General features: G+C 50.3%; 1 protein-coding gene across 1 annotated transcript in view; it reads right to left on the bottom strand.

Annotated features, from left to right (window-relative positions):
- Positions 1–5,117: 5,117 nt before the first annotated feature.
- Positions 5,118–24,743, bottom strand: part of LOC144500861 (gamma-glutamyl hydrolase-like) — a 31,694-nt gene continuing 12,068 nt past the window's right edge. Inside the window, exons 3-10 of the mRNA XM_078224335.1 lie at positions 23,828–23,939; positions 22,476–22,526; positions 20,125–20,209; positions 18,683–18,821; positions 16,798–16,904; positions 15,358–15,451; positions 13,273–13,410; positions 5,118–5,413 (exon numbers count right to left, since the gene is read on the bottom strand). Coding sequence (XP_078080461.1) covers positions 5,292–5,413; positions 13,273–13,410; positions 15,358–15,451; positions 16,798–16,904; positions 18,683–18,821; positions 20,125–20,209; positions 22,476–22,526; positions 23,828–23,939 — 848 coding nt within the window. The 3' untranslated portion in view covers positions 5,118–5,291. The remainder of the gene's footprint in view (positions 5,414–13,272; positions 13,411–15,357; positions 15,452–16,797; positions 16,905–18,682; positions 18,822–20,124; positions 20,210–22,475; positions 22,527–23,827; positions 23,940–24,743) is intronic.

The following is a 24,743-nucleotide window of genomic DNA, read 5'->3' as shown; positions in this document are numbered from 1 at the left end:
TTCAAAGAACAAAGAACAATACAGCACAGGAACAGGCCCTTCTGCCCTCCAAGCCTGCGCCACTCATGTGCCCACTAGACCATTCGTTTGTATCCCTCTATTCCCAGTCTGTTCATGTGGTTATCCAGATAAGTCTTAAACGATCCCAGCGTGTCGGCCTCAATCACCTTGCTTGGCAGTGCATTCCAGGCCCCCACCACCCTCTGTGTAAAATACGTCCCCCTGACATCGGTGTTGAACCTTGCCCCCCTCACCTTGAACCCGTGACCCCTTGTGTTCGTCACCTCCGACCTGGGAAAAAGCTTCCCACTGTTCACTCTATCTATGCCCTTCATAATTTTATACACCTCTATTAGGTTGCCCCTCATTCTCCGTCTTTCCAGGGAGAACAACCCCAGTTTACCCAATCTCTCCTCATAGCTAAGACCCTCCATACCAGGCAACATCCTGGTAAACCTCCTCTGTACTCTCTCCAAAGCCTCCACGTCCTTCTGGTAGTGTGGCGACCAGAACTGGACGCAGTATTCCAAATGTGGCCTAACCAACGTTCTATACAGCTGCAACATCATATGCCAACTTTTATATTCTATGCCCCGTCCAATAAAGGCAAGCATGCCATATGCCTTCTTCACCACCCTCTCCACCTGTGCTGCCACCTTTAAGGATCTGTGGACTTGTACACCCAGGTCCCTCTGTGTGTCTATACTCCCGATGGTTCTGCCATTTATTGTATAGCTCCCCCTTACATTAGATCTACCGAAATGCATCACTTCGCATTTATCTGGATTAAATTCCATCTGCCATTTCTCCACCCAATGTTCCAGCCTATCTATATCCTGCTGTATTCTCTGACAATGTTCATCACTATCCGCAACTCCAGCAATCTTTGTGTCGTCCGCAAACTTACTGATCACACCAGCTACATCTTCCTCCAAATCATTTATATAGATCACAAACAGCAGAGGTCCCAGTACAGAGCCCTGCGGAACACCACTAGTCACAGACCTCCAACCAGAAAAAGACCCCTCCACTGCTACCCTCTGTCTTCTATGGCTAAGCCAGTTCTCCACCCATCTACCCAGCTCACCTTTTATCCCGTGAGATTTAACCTTTTGCACCAGCCTGCCATGAGGGACCTTGTCAAACGCTTTACTAAAATCCATATAGACTACATCCACGGCCCTTCCCTCGTCAATCGTTTTTGTCACCTCCTCAAAAAACTCAACCAAATTTGTGAGGCATGACCTCCCTCGTACAAAACCATGCTGTCTATCGCAAATGAGATTATTCAGTTCTAAATGCGCATATATCGTATCTCTAAGAATCTTCTCCAACAATTCCCTACCACGGATGTCAAGCTCACCGGCCTATAATTACCCGGGTTATCCTTGCTACCCTTCTTAAATAACGGGACCACATTTGCTATCCTCCAATCCTCTGGGACCTCACCTGTGTCCAGTGAATCGACAAAGATTTCTGTTAGAGGCCCAGCAATTTCATCTCTCGCCTCCCTGAGGAGTCTAGGATAGATGCCATCCGGCCCTGGGGATTTGTCTGTCTTAATGTTTCCTAAAAAAACCTAACACTTCCTCCCTTGTAATTGAGATTTTTTCTAACGGGTCAACACATCTCTTTGAGACACTACCAATCAACATGTCCCTCTCCTGTGTGAATACTGATGCAAAGTATTCATTTAGGATCTCACCAACTTCCTTTGGTTCTAAGCATAATTCCCTCCTTTGTCCCTGAGAGGTACGATTCTTTCTCTGACAACCCTCTTGTTCCTAACGTATGTATAAAATGCCTTAGGATTCTCCTTAATCCTGTCTGCCAAGGACATTTCATAAAAACATAGAAAACTACAGCACAAAACAGGCCCTTTGGCCCCACAAGTTGTGCCGAACATATCCCTACCTTTTAGGTCTACCTATAACCGTCCATCCTATTAAGTCCCATGTATTCATCCAGGAGTCTCTTAAAAGACCCAATTGAGTTTGCCTCCACCACCACTGACGGCAGCCAATTCCACTCACCCACCACCCTCTGTGTGAAAAACTTCCCCCTAACATTTCCCCTGTACCTACCCCCCAGCACCTTAAACCTGTGTCCTCTCGTAGCAACCATTTCCACCCTGGGAAAAAGCCTCTGAGAGTCCACCCGATCTATGCCTCTCAACATCTTATATACCTCTATTAGGTCTCCTCTCATCCTACGTCTCTCCAAGGAGAAAAGACCGAGCTCCCTCAGCCTATCCTCATAAGGCATGCCACTCAATCCAGGCAACATCCTTGTAAATCTCCTCTGCACGCTTTCAATCTTTTCCACATCCTTCCTGTAATGAGGCAACCAGAACTGAGCACTGTACTCCAAGTGGGGTCTGACGAGGGTCTTATATAGCTGCATCATTATCCCCGGACTCCTAAACTCAATCCCTCAATTGATAAAGGCCAGCACACCATACGCCTTCTTAACCACCTCCTCCACATGCGGGGCCGATTTTAGAGTCCTATGGACCCGGACCCCAAGGTCCTTCTGATCCTCTACAGTACTAAGAGTCTTTCCCTTTATATCATACTCCATCCCATTTGACCTGCCAAAATGGACCACGACGCATTTATCTCGGTTGAAATCCATCTGCCAGTTCTCCGCCCAGTCTTGCATCCTATCTATGTCCCTCTGTAACTTCTGACATCCCTCCAGACTATCCACAACCCCACCAACCTTCGTGTCGTCGGCAAACTTACCAACCCATCCCTCCACTTCCTCATCCAGGTCATTTATGAAAATGACAAACAGCAAGGGTCCCAGAACAGATCCCTGGGACACACCACTGGTGACCGACCTCCATTTAGAAAAAGACCCATCTATACCCACTCTCTGCCTCCTTTGGGCAAGCCAGTTCTGGATCCACCGGGCAGCAGTCCCTTGGATCCCATGCCCTCTCACTTTTTCTGGAAGGCTTTTTGTGACCCCTTTTTGCCCTTCTAAGTCCCTGTTTGAGTTCTTTTCTACTTTCTCTGTATTCCTCCAGTGCTCCATCTGTTTTTAGCTGCCTGGACCTCATGTATGCCTCTTTTTTCTTTTTGATTAGACCCATAATTTCACTGGTTATCCATGGCTCCCGAATCCTACCTTTCCTATCCTTCCTCTTTACAGGCACATGCCTGTCCTGCAGTCCTATCAACTGCTCCTTAAAAGACTCCCACATGCCAGATGTGGATTTACCCTCGAACAGCCTCTCCCAATCAACAGCCACCAAATCCTGCCTAATCCGGTTGTAGTTAGCCTTCGCCCAATTCAGCACTTTACCCATAGGACGACACTCATCTTTTTCCATTACTATCCTAAAGTTTACAGAATTGTGGTCACTATTTGCCACATGTTCCCCCACTGAAAATTTGATGACCTGACCGGGCTCATTCCCCAGTACGAGGTCCAGTATAGCCCCCTCTCTAGTTGGACTGTCAACATATTTTTCCAAAGAGCCAAACTGAAGATGAATGAGTTTGGTGATGCATTTGGCCCATTGGGGGCGATCTTACCAAAAAACTTCTCAGTGCCAAACAAGTGTGAAAACACGAGAAATTCACACCTTTTTTTTGTGCGACTTAAAAATCATGACGCAAAATGTGAAATCTGCCAGTAGGAGGAGTACATGGGGCCGAAATCCCCCCAAAACCGGCTGATTGTAGCAAAGTGCGCAATAGCACAAGCGCAGATTGCTGTGCTGTGAAGCACAGAAACCTATCACTGCTTCTGCTCGTTACAGCAGGCCGGTCTTTGTGACCCATTCCCCCCCCATGCAACTGCGGACTCTGCGGCCAATCGCCACCCCCCCCCACCCCACCAAGATCGATCACCACCCCCCTTGCCTGGAATGATTGTGACACCCCCGCCCCCACCATCGCTGTTGCAGAGTGTGCAGCAATTTCCTCCCCCCACCAAATGGCCCACCCCATCTATTCCTGCCCCCTTCAGGCACTGTCCCCAAGGTACCAGGCTGGTAGTGCCAGGGTGCCCAATCGGAAGTGGCAAGGTGCCAGGCTGGCAGAGCCAGGGTGCCTGGTAGGCAGTGGCAGGGTGCCAGGCTGGCACTGCCCAAGGGGCACCCCCCTCTGCTCCTGACCTCCCGGGGGGGCCTCTCATTCTACTGGTGAGGCCATTATGTCTGGTCCCTATTTATGGGGACCTCACGTGATCGTCACCAGGAAGAACGTTCTGAATGATGTGGAAAAACATTCCATAAACAACACGCTTCTCTATATCAGCTTTTATTGACACAAAAAGCAAATTGATCTGACGGTAATTGCAGAGTGTTTGAGAATATTCCCTGAGTGAATCGGTCCTCCAGTGTCTGGATCCTCCGACAATGAGAATGAACATCTTTCCCATATCACACAAACCAGCCTCCCGTCAGGAATTCTGATTCCGAGGTCCTGGCACCAAATGTACTGAGTTCAGGGTTAATCACAGCTGGCACGAACCTCAGTCTTGATCCGTGCAGATCCACATCTCCCACTGATGGTCACTTAGGAATGGGGGCGGGGTCAGGGAGAAGAACAGGTGGGGTGGGAATGGGGGAGGGGTTTGGGGGAGGGACAGGTGGGGTGGGAGTGAGGGAGGGGTCAGGGGGAGGGACAGTGGGGTGGGAGTGGGGGAGTGGAGCGGGTCAAGCACAGGGGCAGGCGGGGACGGAGCGGGGGAGCGGTTCAGAAGAGAGACAGGTGGGGTGGGAGCGGGGGACGGGTCAGGGGGAGGGAATTTGGGGTGGAAGTGGGGGAGGGGTCAGGGGGAGAGGCAGGTGAGGTGGGAGTGAGGGAGGGGTCGGGGGAGAGGCAGGTGGGATGGGAGTGGGGAGGGGTCAGTGGAGGGACAGTGGAGTGGGAGTGGGGGAGGGGTCAGGGGGAGGGGCAGGTGGGGTGGGAGTGAGTGAGGGGTCGGGGGAGGGGCAGGTGGGATGGGAGTGGGGGAGGGGTCAGGGGAGGGACAGTGGAGTGGGAGTGGGGAGGGGTCAGGTGGGGGGACAGATGGGGTGGGAGCAGGGGAGGGGGTCAGGAGAGGGACAGATGGGGTGGGAGCAGGGGAGGGGTCGGGGGAGGGACAGATGGGGTGGGAGCGGGGGAGTGGGGTGGGTCAAGCACAGGGACAGGTGGGGGCGACACATATCCCTGGACAGGGCACATCGCCCTCAGTGCCCTCAGGCTGTACCCGCCTCGCCTGCACAGTGAGGACTCCAGGAGATTGATGGAGACGGGAACTCCGGCCTTTACTTGTGGCAAGGTTCAATGCGGTTAATTAAAGAAGTAGAGGGTTTGAAAGGAACTTTTGTCACCCAGGAATACAGGAGTGTGAATGTCAATCAAGGCAGATTCTTCCTCTTCCTTTGTCTCAAAATGGTGAAGATTCTTTCGCACTGTCGAGAATGAACAGAATGGAAAGGTCATTGACTGCAAACATTACAGTTGAAGAATCCCACACTGCCCCACATTGTTCTCCACCTGTTACCTTGCTGTCCATCAATTTAACCTCTCTGTATCCAGGTACACGACATCCACTGGTTCCCCTTTATCTACCCTCCCAGTTACATCCACAAAAAACTCCAAATACAATTGTCAAATGTGATTTTCTTTTCATTATTTATCATGCTATGATTTTTCTAAATGCATTCTTAAAATTTCCTTCATTCAGATTCCAGCTTTCTCCAGGTCCTGATGTTAGACTAACTGTCGTTCCCCATTTACTCTCTCCTTTTTTCCTCATGAGAAGTAGTGTTACATTTGTTCATTCCCAATCCACGGGGACCATTCCAGAACTGCAGGAACCATAGTCTGTGCATTATTATCTCTGCCGCCCCAAGGATGGAAGTCATCAGGTTCTGGGGATTTGTTACATTTTAGTCCCTCAGGTTTCTCCAACACTTTCTCTCTGTTGATAATAATTATCCACCTTCACAACGAGAGACACTCTAACCATCGCCCACACTCAATGGCATTACCATTGCTGAATCCCCTGCCATCAACATCCTGGGGGTTCCTATTGACCAGAAACTGAACTGAACCCAGCAACATAAACACTGTGGCTACCAGAGCAGGTCAGAGGCTGGGAATCCTGCGGCGAGTTACTCACCTCCCGACTCCTCAAAGTCTATCCACCATCTACAAGGCACAAGTCAGGAGTGTGATGGAATACTCCCCACTTGCCTGATGGGTGCAGCTCCAACAACACTCAAGAAACTCAACACCATCCAGGACAAAACAGGAACTTAAACATGGAATTAGGAGGGCAAAAAGGGGCCATGAAATATCTTTAGCAAATAGGTCCAAGGAGAATCACAAGGCTTTTCATGCATATATTAGGAGCAGGAGGGTAGCAAGAGAAGGAGTAGGTTCACTCAAGGACAGTGGAGGGAAGTTATGCGGGAGCCACAATAAGTGGGTGAGATCCTTAATGAGTACTTTGTATCAGTATTCACCAAGGAGAAGGACATGACGGATATTGAGGTCAGGGATAGGTGATTGAACGCTCTAGAGAATGTCAATATATCAAAGGAGGAAGTGTTGAGTATCCTAAATTGCATTAAGACAGACAAGTCCCCGGGGCCGGATGGGATCGATCCCAGGTTACTGCGGGAGGCAAGGGGAGAAATAGCTGGAGCCCTAACAGATATCTGCACATCCTCTTTGACCACAGGTGAGGTTCCAGAGACTGGAGAATAGCCAATGTTTCCCTTGTTTAAGAAAGGAAGCAGGGATAATCCAGGAAATTATAGGCTGCTGCGCGTGACATCAGTGGTGGGGAAGCTTTTGGAGAAGATACTGAGGGACAGGATATATGCACATTTGGAGGAAAATGGACAAGTTAGTGACAGGCAGCATGGTTTTGTATGGGGAAGGTCATGTCTCACCAACTTGATTGAGCTTTGTGAAGAGATGACAAAGAAAATTGTTGAGGGAAGGGCTGTGGATGTAGTTCTTATGGACTTTATTAAGGTGTTTGACAAGATCCCACATGACAGACTGGTACAAAAACTAAAATCACATGGGATTTGAGGGGTTGGCTAGATAGATACAGAACTGGCTTGATTCTAGAAGACAGAGAGTAGCGGTGGAAGGGTGTTTTTCAGAATGGAGATCTGTAGCTAGTGGTGTTCCGCAGGGATCAGTGCTGGGACCTCTGTTGTTTGTAGTATATATAAATGATCTGGAGGAAAATGTGGGGGTCTGATTAGTAAGTTTGCAGATGACACGAATATTGGCGGAGTTGCTGATAGTGCTGAGGTTTGTCAGAGGATACAACAGGATATAGATAGATTGGAGACTTAGGCACAGAAATGGCAGATGGAGTTTAATCCTGACAAATGTGAGGTGATGCATTTTGGAGAATCAAATTTAGGTGTGAATTACACTGTAAATGGCAGAACCCTTAGGAAGATTAACATACAGAGGGATCTGGGCGTGCAGGTCCATAGTTCCCTAAAAGTGGCAACACAGGTGGCCAAGGTGATTAAGAAGACATACGGCATGCTTGCCTTCATCAGCCAGGCATTGAGTACAAGAGTTGAGAAATCACGTTGCAGCTATATAAAACCTTGGTTAGGCCGCATTTGGAGTATTGTGTGCAGTTCTGGTCATCACACAACCAGGACTTGGAAGCTTTGTAGAGAGTGCAAAGAAGGTTCACCAGGATGTTGCCTGGTCTCGAGGGTGTCGGCTATGAGGAGAGGTTGAATAAACTAGGATTGTTTTCACTGGAAAGACGGAGGCTGAGGGGAGACCTGAGAGAGATCTACAAAATGATGAGAGGCACAGACAGGGTGGATAGTCAGAGGCTTTTTTCCCAGGGTGGAAGTGTCAATTACAAGGGGGCACAGGTTCAAGGTGAGAGGGGGAAAGTTTAAGGGAGATGTGCGGGGGAGGTTTTTCACGTAGAGAGCGGTGGGTGCCTGGAACGCGCTGCCAGAGGAGGTGGTGATGGAAACAGGCACATTAACAACATTTAAGAGGCATCTGGATGGATATATGAATAGAGAGGGAATAGAGGCATACGGACTGAGTAACGGCAGAAGGTTTTTTTAGTTTAGTTAGAGCATCATGATCGGCACAGGCTTGGAGGGCTGAAGGGCCTGTTCCTGTGCTGTACTTTACTTTGTTCTTCACACCTGTTCTGCGAGATTGGCAGCCCATCTTCCACCTTCAACATCCACTCCCTCCATCACCGACACTCAGTAGCAGCCATGTACAAGATGCACTGCAGCAACTCACCAAGGTTCCTTAGACAGCACCTTCCAAACTCATGACCACTACCGTCTAGAAGGACAAGAGCAGCAGATACCTGGGAACACCCCCACCTGGAGGTTCCTGTCCAAGTCATTCACCATCCTGACTTAGAAATATATCACCGTTCCTTGACTGTCGCTGGGTCAAAATCCTGGAATTCCCTCCCTAACAGCACTGGGGGTGCACCTACACCACACGGGGACTGCAGCGGGTTCAAGAAGACAGCTCACCACCACCTTCTCAAGAGCAACTGAGGGTGGGCAATAAATGTTGACCCAGCCACTGATGTTCACATCCCAAGAAAGAATAATAAAACCCTTAATATCCTCACTTTTATCAGCCCCCTGATTATATTCTACTTCAGCTCTGTAACTTTTGTCTTCTCCTCTGGAGACAGTTAGAAAGTTTTTCGTGTCTTTGTCATTTCTATATACCACTGATCACTTCCCCAGTTTCCACACCTACACGACCAATGTGAAAGTGATCCCCAAATTCCTCTTACAGCCTACCTCTGCCAGTCAAGATGAGGATTAAAGTCCCCTCATACAACTATTGCCTTTGTTACAAACTCCAATCATTTCCTGTTTATTGCTAAATCCAGCAGCAGTATAACCTCTGTTGGGGCAGCAATAAATTGCTCCTTTGTCATTCCCAACCGCTACCCATAATGATTCAATGTCCTGATTTTCTGAGCCAAGATCCTTTCTCACGAATGTCCTTATGTTCCTCCCACCTCCCTGCCCCCCCCTCCCCCTCCCCCCCCCTCCCAGAACTACCCCTCCTCCTTTTCCATTCTTCCTATCTTTTTGAATTCTTGTATACACGGGAATAATTAATCCGTGACCTTGGTCACCTTGTAACCATGTCTCCCTAATAGCGATTAGATCTAAACTATTTATCTCCATTTGTGTCATTAGTTCATTTATCTTTCTGCTAAAGTTTTCCACATTCAGATTAGGCCCCTTTCATTTTATTTTTTATTTACTCCTGTTCTTTGCATGGATATTATTATTTGTTACCGTGGAACTCCCTGTCCCTCCCTGTCCCTCCCTGTCCCTCTCTGTCCCTCTCTGTCCCTCCCTGTCCCTCCCTGTCCCTTCCCTGTCCCTCTCTGTCCCTCCCTGTCCCTCTCTGTCCCTCCCTGTCCCTCTCTGTCCCTCCCTGTCCCTCCCTGTCCCTCTCTGTCCCTCCCTGTCCCTCCCTGTCCCTCTGTGTCCCTCCCTGTCCCTCCCTGTCCCTCTCTGTCCCTCCCTGTCCCTCCCTGTCCCTCCCTGTCCCTCTGTGTCCCTCCCTGTCCCTCCCTGTCCCTCTCTGTCCCTCCCTGTCCCTCTCTGTCCCTCTCTGTCCCTCCCTGTCCCTCCCTGTCCCGCTCTGCTTGCCTTTACCCATGATGCTCTATTGCTGCAGTGACTGAACCTTTCTCTTTAGATTTCTGAATTTCCATCCACGTGACCCCATCCCAACTCTTTTTGTTTGAAGTTTGAAGTCTGTTGCTATTCTCCTCATTGTTGCTTTGTCTGGGATTATCCCACCTTGCGGTGGTTGGACAGAATGTCCCAGGCCACATTTCTGAGTTACCAGTTTAATAAAGTTCAGTGCTGTTCATTAATGTTATACCAAAAGAACAGTGATCATATTACTGGTAAACAGCTCTGCTAGTCTGAAACACAAAGAGTTATCACTAATCTCTATTTTCTCGCCAATTCTATATCCACGTAGCGATTGCTCTGTTAATTCCATGGACTCTGGATTTGTTAACAATGTGGTATTTTGTCAAACAATTTTACACCCAATATTAACAATGCTCCCATCTTTATCCTGTCCATGATTTTATCAAAGAACTCAATCAAATTCATTGAAACATAGAATCCTACAGTGCAAAAGGAGGCCATTCAGCCCATCGAGCCTGCACTGACCACAATCCCACCCAGGCCCTATCCCCATGGCCCCATGCATTTACCCTAGCTAGTCCCCCTGACACTAAGGGCCAATCCACCTAACCCGCACATCTTTGGAGTGTGGGAGGAAACCGGAGCACCCGGAGGAAACCCATGCAGACACGGGGAAAATGTACAAATTCCACACAGACAGTGACCCAAGCCGGGAATTGAACCCAGGTCCTGGCGCTGTGAGGCAGCAGTGCTAACCATTGTGCCACCATGCTGCTAATCAAACCCAGTTTGCCTTTCACAGAGGTTAGTTATTAAGCCGCATTTTTCAAAGTGCTGAGTAATTTTGCCTCGGATTATTGTCTCTGGAAGTTTCCACAGTGCTGGCATTAGGCTGACTGCTCTGTAATTGCTGGCATCAGTGTTATTCACTTTTCTGAGCAGGAGTTTGACCCTCCAGTCCACTGGCATTGCTTCATTGGATGATTATAGGAAGCACCTTGGCAATTCCCTCAGGATAGATCACACTCAGACTGGGTGACTTCCTCATTTCAGCACTGCCAACCTGTCATTAACTGGATCTGTGTTTAACGCGGTTCGAGTTCTCTCCTTTCTCGCCGCTGTATTGGAGAATTCTCTTTCCCAGTGAAGGCAAATGCAAAGTTTGAATTTGATATCTCAGTTACAGCCTCTATCTTCAGGAAGAATGACCTTTCTGGTCTCTGATTTGCTTCAAGTTTCCTTTAACCATCCTGTTGCTGGTTTTAATTAAAATGCTTATGCTCCTTTGTATCTCAGCCACTCACCTACGTTCTTTGTTCTATTTCCTATCACAGTTCCCCGCTGTAATTTCTAGATTCAGTCTGGTTTCCTTCTCAGTCAAGGATCCAACATTTCTGAGAAACCTCCTTTTACTGTTTCACTTTAATCGGAATATTTCACTTACCCAGGAAGCTCTAGCTCAGAATCTGCTCTGTACCTGAATCTACTCATTAACTGACAATCTTTGATTCCAACCCACTTGGCGCAGATCCATCTTCTATTCACTAAAGTAAGCTCTCCTCCTGCTGAGGATTTCCACTGTTGATTTTTTTCATGTCCTTTTCCTTATTCTAAGATTGATGATATTGTGATCACTGTTTCCTAAATGCACTCCCATTGAAACCTGTCCCACTTCAATCCCCAGGGTGAGGACCAGCTCAGTTTCATGCCTCACTGAGCTAGGGGGCGCTCTGATGCTGTATGATCACATCTCTTTGTCCTTTTCAATGTTACTTCCAGTCTAATATTAGGGTCACTGAAGCTACCCCATCATCACCATCCCTCATCGTTATGTAATTTGCTGCCAAAGGGGGAATTTTCCTCTCGGGCCCGCCACAGGAATCGCAGCGGGCGGGGTGGACCATACAAATGTCCATTATCCCCAGGCAGGAATATCCGGCCTTGGCGCGAACACAACCGGAAAACCCCACCCAAAGTGTTTCCCTATCCCAATTTCCATTATTTAGTGAAAACAAAACACAAACTAAATCTCACAAACATAATTTCCCTGGATACAGGCGAGGTTCCAGTGGATTAGGAAAATGCTAATCTAACGCACTTATTCAAAAAGGGAGGGAGGCAAAATGTAGGAAACTATTAGCCAATTAGTTTAACATCTGTCATTGGGAAATTGTTAGAATCCACTATTAACAGGACATTTGGAAAGTCCAAACGCAATCCATTAGAGTAGGCATGGATTTATGAAGGGCCAATCATTTTTGACTAATTTGCTTGAGTTCTTCAAAGATGTAGTGGATATTGGTGATCCTGTAGATGTAGTATATCTGGACTTCTGGAAGGCGTTTGATAAGGTGCCACATGAAAGGTTAATTCACAAGGTTCGATCACATGGGGTTAGGGGTTATTAATTAGCATGGGTGGAGGATTGATAACCAACTGAAAGCAGAGAGTTGGGGTAAAAGGGTCTGTTTCTGTTGGCAAGATGTAACTAATGCCACAGGGTTCAGTCCTCAGGCCCCAACTATTCATAATTTATGTTAATGACTTGGATGCAGGGATGGAATGTACTGTAGCCTAATTTACAAATGATATTGAAATAGATGGGACAGTAAGTTGCGATAATGAAATAAGAGATTTACACAGAGCACATGGACTGCAGCGATTCAAGAAGGCAGCTCACTGCCACTTTCTCAAGGACAACTAGGAATGGACAATAAATGTTGCCAGCCAACGATGCCTGTGTCCCACTAATGAATAAAAACAAATATGGATAGATTAAATGATTGGAGCAAAATCTGTCAGATGGAGTTTAATGTGGATAAGTGGGAGGCAATCCATTTTGGTAGAAAAAATACAAAGGCAAATTATTATCAAAATGGGGAGAAACTTCAGAGTGCATTGTTGCAGAGGGATCCGGGTGTCCTTGTGCATGAATCACAGAAAGCTAGTGTGCAGGTAGAGCAGGTAATAAGGAAGGCAAGTGGAATAGAATATAAAAATAGTGAAGCATTGCTGCTACTGTACGAAGCACCCGGAGTATTGTGTGCAGGTTTAATCCCCAGCTTGTGGTTCAGAGGAGGTTCACTAGATTGATTCCAGAGATTGGGGGTTTGTTGTATGAAGAGAGATTGAACAGTTTAGGCCGATACTCTCTGGAGTTTAGAAGAATGAGGGGAGATCAAATTGAGGGATATGAGATGATAAATGGGATTGACAGGGTAGACGTGAAGAGGATGTTTACTCGTGTGGGGCAATCTGGGACAAGAGGTGATAGTTTTAGGGTAAGGGATAGCAGATTTAAAACAGAGGTGGGAGAAATTACTTCTCTCAAAGAGTGAATCTGTGGAATTCACCTCCCCAGAGTGAGGTGGATGCCGGGACATTGAGTAAATTTAAGGACGAGGTGGACAGGGTTTTAATTAGTAACGGGATGAAGGGCAATGGTGAATGGGCAGGAAAGTGGAGTTGAAGCTGAGATGTGATCTGCCATGATAGTATAGAATGGCGCAGCAGCTCGAGGGGCTGAATGGCCACTTCTAGTTCTTATGCTTCTTATGAAATCACACAAGCCAAAAAACACAAACTAATACATCTATATGTCTAACCTTCATTTACGAAGAACTCAGCCAATAGGGAGGACATCCGGACTCCGAGCGCACAGTGAGGAACATTTAAACTCTCCTTCCAGAAAAACCGGTTCGCCTCAGGGTGCCACTGGGTTCCATAGAACGGATATCGGAACGCTACGAGAGAAAGGAACAGGTCTCAGCACAAAATCAACCTCAGCACCTCAACTACTGGGTGAGTGTGACACTGGGTGAGTGTCTCAATGGGTGAGTGTCTCAATGGGTAGGTGTGACACCGGGTGAGTGTGACACTGGGTGAGTGTGTCAATGGGTCAGTGTGTCACTGGGTGAGTGTGACAGTGGGTGAGTATGTCACTGGGTGAGTGTGTCACTGGGTGAGCATGATAGTGGATGAGTGTGTTACTGGGTGAGTGTGACAGTGGGTGAGTGTGTTACTGGGTGAGTGTATAACTTAGTGAGTGTGTCAGTGGGGTAGTATGTCACTGGGTGAGTGTGTCACTGGGTGAGTGTGTCAGTGGACGAATGTGTCACTGGGTGAGTGTGTCACTGGGTGAGTGTGTCAGTGGGTGCGTATGTCACTGGGTGCGTGTGTCAGTGGGTGAGTGTGTCACTGGGTGATTGTGTCACTGGGTGATTGTGTCACTGGGTGAGTATGACAATAGGTGAGTGTGTCACAGGGTGATTGTGTCACTGGGTGAGTGTGACAGTGGGTGAGTGCGCCATTGGGTGTGTGTGTCACTGGGTGAGTGTGTCATTGGGTGAGTGTGTCATTGGGTGAGTGTGACAGTGCGTGAGTGTGACAGTGCGTGAGTGTGACAGTGCGTGAGTGTGTCACTGGGTGGGTGTGACACTGGGTGAGTGTGTCACTGGGTGAGTGGGTCAGTGGATGAGTGTGACAGTGGGTGAGTGTGACAGTGCGTGAGTGTGTCAGTGGGTGAGTGTGTCAGTGGGTGAGTGTGACACTAGGTGAGTGTGACAGTGGGTGAGTGTGTCACTGGGTGAGTGTGACACTGGGTGAGTGTGACAGTGCGTGAGTGTGTCAGTGGATGGGTGTGTCACCGGGTGAGTGTGACAGTGGGTGAGTGTGTCACTGGGTGAGTGTGACACTGGGTGAGTGTGTCAGTGGGTGAGTGTGTCACTGGGTGAGTGTGTCACTGGGTGAGTGTGACAGTGGGTGAGTGTGTCACTGGGTGAGTGTGACAGTGGGTGAGTGTATCACTGGGTGAGTGTGTCACTGGGTGAGTGTGTCACTGGGGTAGTGTGACAGTGGGTGAGTGTGTCACTGGGTGAGTGTGTCACTGGGTGAGTGTGACAGTGGGTGAGTGTGACACTGGGTGAGTGTGTCAATGGGTGAGTGTGTCACTGGGGGAGTGTGACAGTGGGTGAGTGTGTCACTGGGTAAGTGTGACAGTGGGTGAGTGTGACACTGGGTGAGTGTGTCAATGGGTGAGTGTGTCACTGGGGGAGTGTGACAGTGGGTGAGTGTGTCACTGGGTAAGTGTGACAGTGGGTGAGTGTGTCACTGGGTGAGTGTGTCACTGGGTGAGTGTGACAGTGGGTGAGTGTGACACTGGATGAGTGTGTCAGTGGGTGAGTGTGTCACTGGGTAAGTGTGACAGTGGGTGAGTGTGTCACTGGGTGAGTGTGACACTGGGTGAGTGTGACACTGGGTGAGTGTGTCACTGGCTGAGTGTGTCACTGGCTGAGTGTGACACTGGGTGAGTGTGTCACTGGCTGAGTGTGTCACTGGCTGAGTGTGACACTGGGTGAGTGTGTCACTGGGTGAGTGTGACACTGGGTGAGTGTGCACCTATAGACAGTCACAGCTGTAGAGACAAGGGGGGGGGCGTCACTCCGGCCATGTCTCCCTGAGCTCCTGCTCTTATTCGGGAGTCGATGAGCTCTGACTGCTCCCCAGACCCTCACCCCCCTCCCTCACGCTACCCAATACCCCGGTCAGTATTGCCCAGATATTTGACTAGGGGAGGCTGCGTGCCAGAGGTCAGTCCAGCTGTCAGCCTCCAGTAGTCACTGGGACAGGGAAGGGGAAGAATGTCCCTTGGTGAGTTCCCCATGAGTCGGGCTGCTCCCTCGCTCCCTTACCTTCCATCGTGGAGACGAAAGGGACTCCCTGTCGGTCGGTGCTGGTGGAGATCAGTCTGTAGAAGGATCGCAATTTCGGATTGGATTCAAAGGTCTGGGAATAAAGCAGGAATGTAAAGATTCGCGGAGTAATGTCCAATCCGATCCCACCCCAAACCCCCTCCAGAAACCCCCTTATTCCTGCCTTTCCCCGCCCCCTCCCACTCAATGTCTCTCACATTCCCTTTCTCCTTTACCAACCCTCGACCCTCACCCTGAACCCTCACCCTCGACCTCCACTCTGAACCCCCACCCACGACCCTCAGACTGAACCCTCACCCTGAACCCTCACCCTCGACCCTCACCCTCGACCCTCACTCTGAACCCTCACCCTGAACCCTCACCCTCGACCCTCACCCGCGACCCTCACCCTCGACCCTCACTCTGAACCCTCACCCTCGACCCTCACCCTCGACTCACCTTCGACTCTCACCCTCAATCCTCACTTTCAACCCTCACTCTGAACCTTCACCCTCGACCTTCACTCTGAACCCTCACCCTCGACCCTCACCCTGAACCCTCACCCTCGACCTTCACTCTGAACCCCCACCCTCGACACTCACCCTGAACCCTCACTCTGAACCCTCACTCTGAACCCTCACTCTGAACCCTGACCCTGAACTCTCACTCAGAACCCTCACTCGGAACCGTCATCCTCAACTCTCACCCTCTATCCTCACTCTGAACCCCCACCCTCGGCCCTCACACTGAACCCTCACCCTATCTCTGCCTGTCCCTCCTCCCCGTTTACCCTCACCTCATTCCACCCACCTCCCTATCCCCACACTCCCCCTCCTGTACATTCTTCCCATCCCCCACATTCTCCCACCCCCTCCTCCATCACTCTCCCTATCCCCTTCATCCCATCTCCCTCCCTGATCTCCATCCCCTCTCCTCCATCCCCGACCTCGTCTCCTTCACCCCATTTCCCTCTCTGATCTCCATCCTCTCTCACCTCCCCATCCTCCTCTCCTCTACCCCATCATCCTCCCCTCCCCCCGTCCTCCTCCCCTCTCCCCATCCTTCTCCCCACTCCCCATCCATCTCCCTCTCCCCATCCTCCTCCCTGTCCCCCATCCTCCCCCCCTCTCCCCCATCATCCTCCCCTCCCCCGTCCTCCTCCCCTCTCCCCCGTCCTCCTCCCCTCTCCCCATCCTTCTTTCTCTCCCTATCCTCCTCCCTCCCCCATCCTCCTCCCTCTCTCCATCTCCTCCCTCCTCCCATCCTCCTCCCTCCCCCATCCTCCTCCCTCCCCCATCCTCCTCCTTCTCCCCAGTTCCTCCCTCCTCCCATCCTCCTCCCTCTCCCCCATCCTCCTCCCTCTCCCCCATCCTCCCCCATCCTCTTCCATCTCCCCCAATCGTCCTCTCTGGTCCCTCTACCCCGAGTCCCCTCACTCACTCGCTCTGTGATGCTGAATTTGTGGAAATTTCCGGTAAGTGGTTTTTTGGATAAAATTCTCATCAAATCCGGGGGGAAGTCTTTAAACATTTGACTTGATTTTGCTTCTGAAAGAGAAAGGTGTGTGTGTCAGCTGTGTGGACTCTCCGCATATGGGATCAGACTGTGCAGAGGGGGAGGGGAGAGTGAGGTAAGCCTCATGAGGCTGATAGTGTGATGGCGAAGGAGTAGAATTGAGATAAATGGGCCAAATGGCCTTCTCCACCTGAGCTGATCCAGTGAGAAAGTGGATTACTGATCAACCCACCCAGCCCCATGGCAGGGCCTGATTGGATAGGAAGAGATCTTGCAGGCAGAAGGTTTCCAATCTGGAGACACACCTACAAAATCCTCATGGTTCCAATCACCAGAGAACCAGGGGGACTGAGGGAAGAGAGTTCCAGTCTCACTCCATTGTCACTGGGCTGACAGGTGCCCAGTAACATTCACGCCACACAAATGCCAGGCAATGACCATCACCAATAAGTGACACTCGAACCACCGCCTCTTGACATTCAATGGTGAAACCATCACTGAATCCCCCGCTGTCAACAACCTTGGGGTTACCATTGACCAGAAACTCAACTGGACTCACCACATAAACACAGTGGCTACAAGAGCAGGTCAGAGGCTGGGAATCCTGCGGCGAGTAACTCACCTCCTGACTCCCCAGAGCCTGTCCACCATCTACAAGGCACAAGTCAGGAGTGTGATGGAATACCCCCCACTTGCCTGGATGGGTGCAGCTCCAACAACACTCAAGAAGCTCGACACCATCCAGGACAAAGCAGCCCCGCTTGACTGGCACCACATCTACAAATATCCACTCCCTCCACCCCCGACGCTCAGTAGCAGCAGTGTGTACCATCTACAAGATGCACTGCAGCAATTCACCAAAGATCCTTAGACAGCACCTTCCAAACCGACGACCACTTCCATCTAGAAGGACAAGGGCAGCAGATACATGGGAACACCACCACCTGCAAGTTCCCCTCCAAGCCACTCACCATCCTGACTTGGAAATATATCGCCATTCCTTCGCAGTCGCTGGGTCAAAATCCTGGAATTCCCTCCCTAACAGCACTGTGGATAAACCCACAGCACGTGGACTGCAGCGATTCAAGAAGGCAGCTCACCACCACCTTCTCAAGGGCAACTAGGGATGGGCAATAAATGCTGGCCAGCCAGCGACGCCCATGTCCCACAAATGAATAAAAAAGAACAAGAACAAAGAAAATTACAGCACAGGAACAGGCCCTTCGGCCCTCCAAGCCTGCACCGACCATGCTGCCCGACTGAACTAAAACCCTGACCCTCCCGGGGACCATATCCCTCTATTCCCATCCTATTCATGTACTTGTCAAGATGCCTCTTAAAAATCACTACCATATCCGCTTCCACTACCTCCCCCGGCAACGAGTTCCAGGCACCCACCACCCTCTGTATAGAAAATCTGCCTCGTACATCTCTTTTAAACCTTGCCCCTCGAACCTTAAACCTGTGCCCCCTAGTAATTGATTCTTCCACCCTGGGAAAAAGCTTCTGACTATCCACTCTGTCCATGCCTCTCATAATCTTGTAGACTTCTATCAGGTCGCCCCTCAACCTCCGTCGCTCCAGTGAGAACAAACCAAGTTTCTCCAACCTCTCCTCATAGCTAATGCCCTCCATACCAGGCAACATCCTGGTAAATCTTTTCTGTGCCCTCTCCAAAGCCTCCACATCCTTCTGGTAGTGTGGCGACCAGAACTGAACACTATATTCCAATAGCTAAGGTTCTGTAACTCCATTCCCACTCCATTCTCACCAGGAAACATGGCGGATTGAAGATGTGGCTCTCCCTTACCCTCGGTCAGCTCCAGTGTCAGTGCCACGTTGGAGCTGTCGGTCTGCGTCAGTAGATCCTCTCCAGCTGTCAAAGCCGTCAGTAGCTGATGTCCGAGACACGTTCCCCAGATTGGAAAATAGTCACCCTGATCACAAGCCTGCATCAAGCAGAGATAATCACTGAAATGGAAAGCAACACAAACACAATCCCATCGGCACAGGGAGCAGCAATGTACCCAATACCGTGTCCCAGAGAACCGGCGGCTTGGGGAGATTGTGGTGAATGCTGTGATAGTCGACAGTGCCGCACTGTCAGAGGGTCAGTACTGAGGGAGTGCCGCACTGAGAGGGTCAGTGCTGAGGGAGTGCCACACTGTGAGAGGGTCAGTACTGAGGGAGTGCCGCACTGTGAGAGGGTCAGTACTGAGGGAGTGCCGCACTGTCAGAGGGTCAGTACTGAGGGAGTGCCGCACTGTCAGAGGGTCAGTACTGAGGGAGTGCCGCACTGTCAGAGGGTCAGTACTGAGGGAGTGCCGCACTGTCAGAGGGTCAGTACTGAGGGAGTGCTGCACTGTCAGAGGGTCAGTGCTGATGGAGTGCCGCACTGTCAGAGGGTCAGTACTGAGGGAGTGCCGCACTGTCAGAGGGTCAGTACTGAGGGAGTGCCGCACTGTCAGAGGGTCAGTGCTGAGGGAGTGCCGCACTGTCAGAGGGTCAGTACTGAGGGAGTGCCGCACTGTCAGAGGGTCAGTACTGAGGGAGTGCTGCACTGTCAGAGGGTCAGTACTGAGGGAGTGCCGCACTGTCAGAGGGTCAGTACTGAGGGAGTGCTGCACTGTCAGAGGGTCAGTCCTGAGGGAGTGCTGCACTGTCAGAGGGTCAGTACTGAGGGAGTGCCGCACTGTCAGAGGGTCACTACTGAGGGAGTGCCGCACTGTCAGAGGGTCAGTACTGAGGGAGTGCTGCACTGTCAGAGGGTCAGTACTGAGGGAGTGCCGCACTGTCAGAGGGTCAGTGCTGAGGGAGTGCCGCACTGTCAGAGGGTCAGTACTGAGGGAGTGCCGCACTGTCAGAGGGTCAGTACTGAGGGAGTGCCGCACTGTCAGAGGGTCAGTACTGAGGGAGTGCCGCATTGTCAGAGGGTCAGTACTGAGGGAGTGCCGCACTGTCAGAGGGTCAGTGCTGAGGGAGTGCCGCACTGTCAGAGGGTCAGTACTGAGGGAGTGCCGCACTGTCAGAGGGTCAGTACTGAGGGAGTGCCGCACTGTCAGAGGGCCAATACTGAGGGAGCGCTGCAGGATTTCTGTTCCCCACTCGCTCATCAGTGATGATGGGAATCCAACCTCATCCCACTGGAATAAACCCCCAGACTCTCTGTGTGCTCTCCTTACCCCAGTGCACCTATCAGGGACACAGCCGCAAACGCACTGAGATAGTGTCGAAGCTTGGGCAGTTACAGACCTTCAATGCCAATCGATAGAAAATTCCAGCAACTCGGGCAAATTCCGACGTCTCTAAATCCACAGCTCCTCCCGGCAGCAAGATCCTGGCGACAAAAGAATTTGGGGTCACATTTACTGACATTATGCTGTTTGATCAGATCATTGGGACATGGGGGGAGATTCGGTGAAGTTTGAGATTAAAGACACTGACTCAGTGAATAAAACCACAGGATTCCACTGGCTTTGAACAAAGAAAAATAATCGTCAGCATACAAGATCAGAAAGATAAAACAGTTTACAATATCTATCTTATACTCGAACACGGAGGGTACGAGTGAGGTACATGCGAATTAACAGACCAATGTGGTCAGACACATCACAGTGTGGAATAAATGACAGATGTAACCAAGACAGAGTCCATGGATTTCTCAACACATCTCCCAGACTTTGGTTCCATTGTGAGTCAACCAATCTCACTGAAGTTTTCTTTTTCTAATTTTTCAAATCTCCACCTTTGAAGACCCCTCCTTGCAATTCTCTCCAAACGTCACTCCCACTTGATACATTTGACAGGAGCCCACCTCACAGAGTTTCAACCCCACCTTCTGAGATTCTCCTCCCTGGATTCTCCCAGTCTGCACTGCAGCCTCTCCTTACTGTCAACTGCTGTTCACTGAGCTTTGAACTGATCTGGTGACCTATCAAAATACACCCAGACGGCTGGGCCCTTGTTACCCGGCAGCATCAAGCTTTGGAACATCCTGTACCTTAAACATTACCATCTCCATGGACTGCTCGGTTAGTACCCTGGGACATAGAGATCAATAATTCCGTGACACTGAGTATTGACCAGTGAATCAGGCTGACACAAGACTCACGTCCAGCTCCTTATCTATCAAATGACAATTTGCTGTAAATTGGAGGTCACAACAGGTGGAGCTGACAAGTGGGTGAGGAAGTTGTTTGTCGACCAGGATAAGGACTGATTAACAGATAGAGGAGCTCATTCTGGCTCAACAAATCCCCTGGAGGAAAGGGTTGATAGGCATGTCAATGGATCAGTTTCATTTACATAGCAACATCAGAGACAGGAACCATAAGACCATAAGACATAGGAGCAGAATTAGGCCACTTGGCCCATCGAGTCTGCTCCACCATTCAATCATGGCTGATATTTTTCTCATCCCTATTCTCCTGCCTTTTCCCCACAGTCCCTGATTCCCTTATTAATCAAGAACCTATCAATCTCTGTCTTAAAGACACTCAATGACCTGGCCCCCACAGCCTTCTGCGGCAAAGAGTTCCACAGATTCCCCACTCTGGCTGAAGACATTCCTCCTCATCTCTGTTTGAAAGGATCGTCCCTTTAGGATGTGGACACTCCGCCCCTCTAATGCGTTCTACAATTCACTAAGATCATGACTGAACTTCAGCCTGAACTCCCCTCCTGCACTATTCTGATATTCCTCTTACTTTCCAATATCTGTCAAACCCAGTTGAATATATTCAGTAACAGATGATCCACAACCCACAGAGGAGAATATCAAACATTCACAACTGTTTTAGCAAAGACTTTTCTCCTCATCTCAGTGTTAAATGATTGGCCCTCTGATCCTGAGACAGTGCCCACTCGTGTGAGATTCCCCAGACAGTGGCAGCAATCTCTCCGTATCTACCCCAATAAACCCATCATCCTTTGACATATTTCAATGAGACTGTTTTTCTGGACTCTGGGGGGCATTGGCCCATTTTACACAATTTGCCCTCATTAAACAATTGCCTTTTCCAGGGGGCCTGAGGTTGTTCTCAAGGTGAAAGAGCAGAATTCCTGGACTCACTGGTCAGAGTCTTCTGCCCCCACAAGAGGCAGGGAGAGAGACGGCCGATCCTGAGATGAGGGGGTGGTATTTGCATCGATTATTGACGAATTCCCACCTCCACGGAGCCCCTCCAGTGGCCAATTAATAACCAGGGCCTCGTCCCGCCACCACTGCACTCTTCCCAGATGCGATGGGTGAGGGGTGGGGGTTAGAGTGGGGTCAGGGTGGGGGTCAGGGGGCATAGTTCTGGCAACAACCAGCGCCATGACATTGCTGAGTGCATTAGCTGTCACCCACTGATTGGCTGGCAGCTCTTGGCGGGTGAGAAGCTGTCTCCCCGGGTCCTCAGACTGGAGAGGAAGGTGTCTATCTCAGTGCCTCATGGGCGGGCGGCCCTTCCTCCCAAGAGTCAGTGTGTGTTTTATTGCTTTTTCAACAATAACTGAGATACTCCCAGAAACGGACAATTCTCAAAGACTTGTTCCAATTCTTGATGTTTTTGGAGATTCAATGAAATGATCGAATGAGGAGGAGAGAATTCATCACTCACCCGTTGATTGAATGAAAAATCTTTACATACTCGCTCTCACTGAGAAATAACCTGCAAAAAAAAAGACCCTTAGTTCACAGTCTGATAAACACAAACCCTAACCCTAACCCTGACCCTAACCCGAATGACCCGAACCCTAACCCTAACCCTAACTCTAACCCAAAACCTAACCATAACCTTAACCCTAATCCCAACCCTAACCTCTAACCCTAACCCTAAACCTGACCCTAACCCTAACACTGGCCCGAACCCAAACCCTAACCTTAACCCTAATCCCAACCTTAACCCCAACCCTAACCTTAACCTTAACCTTAACCCTAACCCTAATCCCACCCCTAACTTTAACCCTAATCCCTACCTTAACTCTAACCTTAATCCTAACCCTAACCTGAACCCTAACCGTAACCCTAAGCCTAACCCTAATCCCAACCTTTACCCTAACTCTAACCTTTAACCCTAACTCTAACCCGAAGTTGCAAAGCAGGAAGAAAAGGGGGCATGTCCTCTAATCGCTAACCTTGACCCTAATCCTAACCCAGCCATCATCATCATAGAGCCAATCCTGACCCCGACCTCGACCCCGACCCTGACCTCGACCCCGACCCTGACCTCGACCCCGACCCTGACCTCGACCCCGACCCTGACCTCGGCCCCGACCCCAACCCTGACCCCGACCCTGACCCCGACACTGACCCCCGACCGCAATCCTGACCCCGACCCCGACACTGACCCCAACCCCAACCCTGACCCCAACCCTGACCCCGACCCTGACCCCGACCCTGACTCCGACCCTGACTCCGACCCCGACCCTGATGTTATCCAGCCTGCCACTCTCATCATTTTTCTGCCTCTTCACTGGATTAAGTGATTTGCCCCAATATTTTATCCAGAGTTCCCTCCTTTATTCCTCACATCACAAAGTGACTCCACTCAAACCTACTTCACTGGAAGCGTCTGCTGGATGTGAAAGGCTCGAGAGAAATGCAATTATCTCCTTCTTTCTCAGGGTTTTGATACTGTGGGATAACTCACCCCCCTCACCGCCCCATCTCCTCCTCATCCCACTCATCCCCCTCAGCCCCCACCCCACTCACCCCCCCACCCCTCCTCACCCCCCACCCCACTCACCCCCCCCACCCCTCCTCACCCCCCACCCAACTCACCCCCCCTCACCTCCCCACCCCCCCCACCCCCCCCCCCCCACCCAAGACATGTGGGTTGGTGTCTCCTAAGCAAAGTTTTCTCATTCGTCTCAAATTGTCAGCAGGTTTTTCAACCTTTGACCTCTGACCCTGGTTTCTGATTAGAATTAAGGCCACGCTGTGACTGAACAGAGCGATGACCCGTGTCACCTGATCACTGCCACCCTGCTGCCAGCTGATTCCAGGTACTTCACGTAGGGAGCGCCCACGTACGTCTTTGCCACCTCGGTCAGTTCCTCCACCGTGTGCTGGGCCAGGATCCCTGAGGGCAACAAGTCCAAAGATGTACGGGTTAGGTTGATTGGCCAGGTTAAAAATTGCCCCTTAGAGTCCTGAGATGTGTAGGTTAGAGGGATTAGCGGGTAAATATGTGGGGGTAGGGCCTGGGTGGGATTGTGGTCGGTGCAGACTCGATGGGCCGAATGGCCTCCTTCTGCACTGTAGGGTTTCTATGATGATGATTTCTATGAACACCTTGCATTTATTTAGTGCCTTTAACATAGTAAAAAGCTCCAAAGTGATTCACAGGAGCAACTGTCAAAAATATCTGACACTGAGTTACAGAAAGAGACATTGGGGTAGATTGGGAAAGGTGTGGGTAGATCGGGAAAGGTGTGGGTAGATCGGGAAAGGTGTGGGTAGATTGGGAAAGGTGTGAGCAGATCGGGAAAGGTGTGGGCAGATCGGGAAAGGTGTGGGCAAATCGGGAAAGGTGTGGGCAAATCGGGAAAGGCGTGGGTAGATCGGGAAAGGTGTGAGTAGATCGGGAAAGGTGTGACTAGCTCGGGAAAGGTGTGGCTAGATCGGGAAAGGTGTGGGTAGATCGGGAAAGGTGTGAGTAGATCGGGAAAGGTGTGACTAGCTCGGGAAAGGTGTGGCTAGATCGGGAAAGGTGTGACTAGCTCGGGAAAGGTGTGGGTAGATCGGGAAAGGTGTGGGTAGATCGGGAAAGGTGTGGGCAGATCGGGAAAGGTGTGGGCAGATCGGGAAAGGTGTGAGTAGATCGGGAAAGGTGTGGGCAGATCGGGAAAGGTGTGGCTAGATCGGGAAAGGTGTGGCTAGATCG

This window comes from Mustelus asterias, chromosome 11, assembly GCF_964213995.1.
Source record: "Mustelus asterias chromosome 11, sMusAst1.hap1.1, whole genome shotgun sequence".
Taxonomy (NCBI): Eukaryota; Metazoa; Chordata; class Chondrichthyes; order Carcharhiniformes; family Triakidae; genus Mustelus; species Mustelus asterias.
Note: the sequence above shows the minus strand (reverse complement) of the source record. Positions and strands in the feature narration are given on the sequence as shown.